Here is a 7,743-nt window from a genome sequence, read left to right on the forward strand (position 1 = left end):
TTATTTCTAATGACAAATCAGTGAAATTTTGTCTTGAAGGATGGTGTAGCATGGGTAACAGTCTTCATGCTGGGTCCTCATATGTGGGCATATCTGCATGTGGGTGGACCCTCCTGGATATGCAGATAGAGGAACAATGTCTCAGTTCCTAAGACTATCAGAAATATGTGTTTTCAAATGGTCCTAGGCAACCCGTGTGAAAGGGTCGTTTGACCCCCCCAAGGGGTTGTGACCCTCAGGTTGAGAACCACTCCCTTAGAGGAACAAAAGATAATCAGTGAGGTGATATGTGCATACTGGGGAAAGAAGTTGGAATTTCACTTAAGTATCATAGGAAGCTTTAACTCATAGGATACATATTCTTAACACGATGCTTGGCGTCTTTGGAAAGGGGATTGCAGTCAGGCAAGAGTGGATAAGATCAGTTGAGAGTTCATTGGAGTGGTCTAGGAGCAAGGTGAGGGTAGTGAACTAGCCAAGCTGCTGGTGATAGGGTGGACCAAGGGGCCAGATTCAAGCCCAGACGGCGTGGTAGAGGCCTTGTGGGTGTATTTGGTTGTGTACAGAGAAAGATAACAATCAAGTTTGGCTTGACTTGAAAGATTCGCTCAGTGGTCTTACTGGGCTGTGGAAAACTGGTCATGAATTCTAGATAAATTAAGTTATTTTATTTAAATTTGTTTATAACAGTAAATTCTATTCTTACTCATTCATTTCCTTGTTTCTCACCCTCTTCATGAGCAAATGCAGAATCTTTCAGCCTGACTAAGGATTTTCCTTAGCATTTGCCTACCCAGTATCGGTTTATTTATCCTACCTTTCTTTGCTTCAAGCCCAACTCTGTTCTAATTTCCCTAAGTAATCATGTGCCAACTTGAGATTTGTGTTTTCAGCGCTGCTATTTTAAGCCTGACTGCAGTGACAAATACTTTCTTTGTAATAAGATACATATTCTTCCATTGATAAGGAAAAATTTTCCACCAAATTTTGCAGTGCATGTTTTCTAAATATGTTGGAGATCAATATTTTTAAAATATTAGTGTTGTAAATATGATAAATATGAGGTCATACCTTTAGTGTGAAAGCCATTAAGCTGATAATGTTAAGAATATATCCCAAGATCTGATTAAAACATGTATTTTTAAAAGCCTAGTAAAGGAGTTTTTTTCTATGACTAAAAAATAGACATGAAATTGAGAATTCTGGTTGTGATAAGAAAATATTTTGCTGAAAGTTGTTATTCATGCCATGTTTCCAGTGGTGAGTGTCTAAAGGGTAATATTACAGGCTAATGATTGCCTTCCAAAGAACATCAAGTGGAGATTAATTCTTGGTGAGGAATTTTATTATCAGACACTGCTTATGATATCAAGAGACTTTACATTCTATAAAATCTATTTACTCCAAATATTGATTCTAATTCAGCTTCTACATTTAATTCAAATAGCTCAATTTCTGATATTAATATGATTTCTAACTTTTTTCAGCATTTGGAAATAAAACTGTACTATTTGGGTAATTTAGTTTGTAATATCAATGAGGAAAAAAAGCGTGAAAGATCATTTTACTGGGTTTTAGAGAATTGTGTTTTGAAGATAAAGTAACTTTTCTCTCTCTCTCTTTCTCCTAGCATATTCATGGAAATACTGCGAATACTGGTTTTGATTGGTCAAATTCTCTTTTCACTCGCAGCTGTTTTTCTTTTATGTCTTGTTATAAAGACGTATCTAATAGGACCGTATTATCGAAAGCTGCATATGGAAAGCAAAGGGAACAAAGAAATCCTTATTTTAGGAATATCTGCTTTCATCTTTTTAATGTTAACGGTAATTCTCAAAATATCTATATTTGTTTCTTGTGTAACCTGATTTATAGTCTGTTTCACTAAAAGCTTATGACAAATTCTTTTTCTTTTCATTTTAATCCTGGTCGAAATATTTAAAATGTATTGGTGTTTTAAATTTTACACAGTTTATTTTGCTATTCATCAATATGTAATATGATGAGCTAAACCTGTTAAACTGTTTTGACTCATTCTCTTTAAGTGCTTTGCCAACATTTTGTTTGGGAGTAATCTCAAGTTGCCACATGATTACTTAGGGGAATTCAGTAGACAAATCTACTTACGGGAGGAGGAAGAGAAAGCTACATAAAACTAATGTCAAATGGTTCTCTTCTGTGTGAAACTTTGAAATAGAAGATTGGCATTTAAAAAACAAGTTTTAGTATTTTTGATGGTAACAAGCTAGTTAGCAGTGTGACTTTTATTGCCGTGATATAATAAGTTTAAAAATACATTATTTGAGATTCTCTTTATTTAAAGGACAGGCTTTTCTTACACTAACATAAATTGGCTACATGTGAAGAATTTCCTTAATTAAGACAGCTTAATTATTGATACTGATCATACAACAATATTCATAATTTCATAAAACAAAGATGATCTTTTAAAAATCATTTTATTGGGGGCTTGTACAGCTCTTATCACAGTCCATACATCCATCCATTGTGTCAAGCTCATTTATACATTTGTTGCCATCCTCATTCTCAAAACATTGGCTTTCTGCTTGATCCCTTATCAGCTCCTCATTTTCCCTCCCCGCCCCACCTCCCTCACGAACCCTTGATAATTTATAAATTATTATTTTGTCATGTCTTACACTGTCTGACGTCTTCCTTCACACACTTTTCTATTGTCCGTCCCCCAGGGAGGGGGTTATATGTAGATCCTTGTGATTGGTTCCCCCTTTTTTACCCCACCTTCCCTCCACCCTCCTGGTATCACTATTCCCATTATTGGTCCTGAGGGTTTTATCTGTCCTGGATTCCTTATATTTCCAGTTCTTATCTGTACCAGTGTACATCCTCTGGTCTAGCCGGATTTGTCAGGTAGAATTGGGTTCATGAAAGTGGGGGAGGGGGGAGCATTAAAGAACTAGAGGAAAGTTGTATGGTTCATCATTGTTGTACTGCACCTTGACTGGCTCGTCTCCTCCCTGAGACCCTTCTGTAAGGGGATGTCCAGCTGCCTACAGATGGCCTTTGGGTCCCCACTCTGCACTCCCCTTAATTCACAATGATGTGGTTTTTTGTTCCCATGATGCCTGATACCTGATCCTATCGACACCTCGTGATCACACAGGCTGGTATGCTTCTTCCATGTGGACTTTGTTGCTTCTGAGCTAGATGGCCGCTTGTTTATCTTCAAGCGTTTAAGACCCCGGACGCTATCTCTTTTGATAGCTGGGTATCATCAGCTTTCTTCACCACATTTGCTTATATACCTGCTTAAACAAAGATGACCTTGTTGTAAAATTAGCAATTGGCTTTTCTCCAGTCGTTCCTAAATGCTTCAATTTTTGACAGTTCCTCAATTTATTAATTCTAAAATGATGACCTTTACAAACGTTTAATCTAGCTGAAAGTAAGTTAACACAATTTTGCTTAGGAAGGTGGAATCGACTGTTTTTTTCCTACTCTGTCCCCTAACTACAAAGGCAACCCTTTCAAAGTTCTGGAAGTACATCTAAAACTAGTCTTAAAGAGAACTCCGAAAGGTGGAGCAAAGAAGGCAGACTGGCCTGTACACTCGGGGCCTGAGGGATGATACCAGTGCATTGCCTGCATTTACACTTGGCCTCCTGTATCACAGCAGTGGAGCTGGGGAAGCCAGCCACGCTGAAACAGCAAAAGGGACAGCCAAAAACACGCCAACAAAACCCAACTCACTCTGGCCAAGGGACCAGGAAAGGGACACCTGTAGACAAAGACAGCTCTACTCAGGCTTAGCACCAGAAAGAAAATGGTGGCCCCACCCATGCCAGCAAAGGTAGGTGGGAAGCCTAGACTTCCACCCTCCACCAGGCTGTAGGACGCGCCCCAGCAGCCCTGCCAGAACCATGTCAGAGAAAGCCAAATAGGGAGCCAGAACATTCACCTCACTGGGCAGTCAGGAGCTCTCCCTTTCACCCTCCTTAAGCCAGGAGGAAATCTTCCTTGGGTGTCAGCCGAGAACAAGTGAGGAGCCTGGATTTCTGTCTCCAAGTTACCATGACAAGGTGATGTTCCGCCTTTCCCTGCCAGGCCACTGTTAAAGAAGCCAGCCTACCCAAAAGTTTTACACAAGATCCAGAATCTCATGGCATAACAAGTGTATTCAGGTAGCAATAAAAAAATCTCATTTAACCACGAACCAATAGCATCTCAACTTGAAGAGAGAAAAATCACCTCCCCGGTGGCCCGTAAGTGGGAATGATCTGAGGAGGGTGTTCAAGCAGTCGTCACAGAAATGACACCAGGAGGAAGCATGAATCCACCCACAGAAAGTCCCAAAACAAGTAGAAAATCTCAGCAAAGAAACAGAGGATGAAAAGACCCAATGAAAAGTTTAAATTTTTAAAAAGTATAGTGAAAACAACAAGAAGCACCCAATAGATGTGTTCAGGGGCTCAGTGGTTAAAGCACTCACCTGCTAACTGGTAAGTTGGTTTCAACCTACCAGCCACTCTATGGAAGAAAAGTATTGTCATCTGCTTCTGTAAAGCTTCACAGCCCTCCCTATGCACCCTGTGGGCCACTTCTACTCTGCCCACAGGGTCAGTAGGGAATGCAATCAAGACGACAGCGTTGGGTTTTGGTGATGTGCTCAGTAGCAGAATGGAATGGATAGAGCAAAGAATTTGTGAACTGAAAGGCAGCACACCAGCAGTGACCCAGATGAAACAACAGAGAAAACGGCAGGTGCTTGGCATCACTTCTGACTCAGACTGACGCTGTGCACAACAGAGAGAAGCACTGCCCAGATGCACCCTCCTCACCGCGGTGGTCATTGTGGTGATCACTGTTCATCCATCTCCTGGATGGCCTTCCTCTTTTTCACTGACCTTGTACTTTACCGAGCATGGTCTCTTGCTAACGCATGTATCCAAAGTCTCCTCCGTCTTCACTTCTGAGAAGCGTGTTGGTTGTACTTCTTCCGAGACAGACGTGTTTGTTGTTCTGGCAGGCCACGGGATCTTCAGTACTCTTCAACACCACGATTGAAATGCACCCATTCGCCTGCAGTCTTCCCTGGTCATTGTCCAGCTTTTGAAGAGAAAATCGATGTTGCAAACTTGGCATAACCTCAGGGTCCTATAAAACTGTAACCAACGATTCTTGTCATAGGAGTCCTAGAAATAGAGCCTAGTGGGATGGAGAAAACTGATGGCTGAAAACTTGGCAAAATTGGTAAAGACATACACCTTTATAGTCCTGAAGTTAGGTGAACACCAAGCAGGATAAGCCCCAAAAGGCCACAAGATAATTCCTAAGAGGAAATACTATCCTTAGGACAGAATATTCTTCATAAAAATAATAGATGTCAGAAAGGAGGGACAGATTGTTTTTTAAATGTTGAAAGAAAAGATTCCCATCTAGAATTCTGTGCCTAGCCAAGATAAACGTTAGGAGAATAAACAGGAAGTCAAGACCTTCTAAGATGAAGGAAAGCTAGGAGAATCTGTCACCAGCAGCTCTACTGGAAGTGAATGGCGGAGAGTAGTTTTCTAAACAAAAGAGGGCACTTTGAAGTCTCAGGACGGAAAAGGAAACATGGTAAACAAGAAAGAGGAAAATATATTAAGCTTTCTTCTCCACTTGTGTCTTCTAAATTACTCTGGAAATAATAAACAATTGAAATTATACTACTCTCTGATATGGTTCAAAAATTATATAGCAGTAGTATTTGAGAGAATTCTCATAGTAAAAGGAGAGTAACCAGACTTAAAGACAAGGTTTCTATACTTTACTTGAACTGCTAAAATGACATCGCCAGTAAACTTTCAACATGTCAAATGGAAACCCTAACATATCAATAATTTCATTAAATGCAGATGGCCCAAATACACAAATAAAAAGATCGGATTTGGCAGATTGGATTTTAAAACTTGATCCATAGTAGTGATGATTACACAACATTATGAAAGTAATGAGCACTTGCCCATGAATCATATACTTAAAAACAGCTAAAATGGCATCTCCAAGACGCTGCCTGGTTCTGTGTGGTCCTCACCGGATCATCACCATGTGAGCCCATTGTCAATCCATGCCAAGGAAGGTTTTCCTCATGTTCGCTGACCCTCTGCTTTATGGGCCCTCTTGACAACATATCCGAAACAAATGAGGTAAAGTCTCACCATCCTCACTTCTAACGAACAGTCCAGCTGTACTTCTTCCAAGACAGATTGGTTCATGGTTCAGTCAGACCATAGTGGAGTCAATATTTGGGACAAACACCGGGGAGTACTGCTCAGAAATTCAGCTTTTGATGCACCCAACATGGAAAACTCGTCAGAGAATTTGCAGAGTGATAAAAGCCAGTCACAGAAGGTTGCTGACAGTAGATTGCATTGAGGAATAGTCTTGAAATGACAAAATTGTGAACAGTGAACAGATTGGTGGCTGGTAGGCCTTAAGGTAGGGGAGAGGAGGAAAGGGAAATAGAGTTCAGTGAAAAGAGCAACATGAAAGATACTTATAGTAATAGAAATGTATGTTAATTATTCATGTCAGTTTTCTCTTAAGATATTAGGGAAAAAATAGATGAAAGTTTTCTTTACCTCTGTGTTATTTCTTCCAATTGCATATGAATATATAATATCTCACAACATGTTTAATTTGTTTTTTTAGTTAAAAATTTCCTTATATGTATTAAATTGCTGATTAATATTTTATAACCTCAGGAAAAGAGTAAGATTTGCTTCTACTACAAACTACTCATTTGTTGGTAGGTGCTGTCACATTGGTTCTGACTGTTAGAAACGACATGTGGCTGCTTAATCAGTCATGACTTTTCTCTTTGATTAGACCAGCTGCCATCCAGTTAACCAGACTCATGGCAATCCCATGTGTGTCGGCCTAGAACTATGCTCCGTAGAGTTTTCAATGATTAGTTGTTCAGAAGTAGATGGCCCAAGACTTTTTCCAAGGGCACCTCTTGGTAGACTTGATTTTCCAACCTTTTGGTTAGCAGCCCAAGCACATGATCCATTTACACCTCTAGTAAAATTGTCTTATCTAAAACACATTGCATGTTTTCTTAGCAATGGTGACATAATTTAAAATAAGTTCTTATGCATTTGTTCTTAGTTTTCTTCTTTCTCCATTCAGCACTATTTACTGAAAATATACTGGATATTGTATTAGGTTTTAGGCATTTTGTATATCAGATATTCTTACAATTCATGAGTCAGATTTCAGTTCTTTACCATGTGATGTTATTTGAATGTTGTTAGCTGCCGTAAATGTATTCTTCCAGCTGTTGGATATTAGGGTTTATTTCTTAATGAATAAAACTATTCTAAACATTCTTTTTATATTTTTATTATATTTATTTTTAATCGTTTTGTTAGGGGCTCATACAACTCTTAACACAATCTATACATACATCAGTTGTGTAAAGCACATTTGTACAGTCATTGCCCTCATCATTCTCAAAACATTTGCTCTCCACTTAAGGCCTCGGCATCAGGTCCTCATTTTATCCCCCTCGCTCCCCGCTCCCCACTCCCTCATGAGCCCTTGATAATTTATAAATTATTATTTTGACATATCTTGCCCTGTCCAACGTCTCCCTTCACCCACTTTTCTCTTGTCCATCCCCCAGGGAGGAGGTCACATATAGATCCTTGTAATTGGTTCCCTCTTTCCAACCCATCCTCACTCTACCCTCCCAGTATCGCCACTTACACCACTGGTCCTGAA

General features: G+C 39.5%; 1 protein-coding gene across 1 annotated transcript in view; it reads left to right on the plus strand.

Annotated features, from left to right (window-relative positions):
* Positions 1-7,743, plus strand: part of TMCO3 (transmembrane and coiled-coil domains 3) — a 104,178-nt gene that overhangs the window by 70,009 nt on the left and 26,426 nt on the right. The window contains exon 9 of the mRNA XM_004704312.3: positions 1,631-1,826. Within this exon, the coding sequence (XP_004704369.2) occupies positions 1,631-1,826 (196 nt within the window). The remainder of the gene's footprint in view (positions 1-1,630; positions 1,827-7,743) is intronic.

The sequence above is a fragment of the Echinops telfairi genome, unplaced genomic scaffold, assembly GCF_000313985.2.
Source record: "Echinops telfairi isolate 266 unplaced genomic scaffold, ASM31398v2 ScPeMD7_7467;HRSCAF=8505_1, whole genome shotgun sequence".
NCBI classification, from domain to species: domain Eukaryota; kingdom Metazoa; phylum Chordata; class Mammalia; order Afrosoricida; family Tenrecidae; genus Echinops; species Echinops telfairi.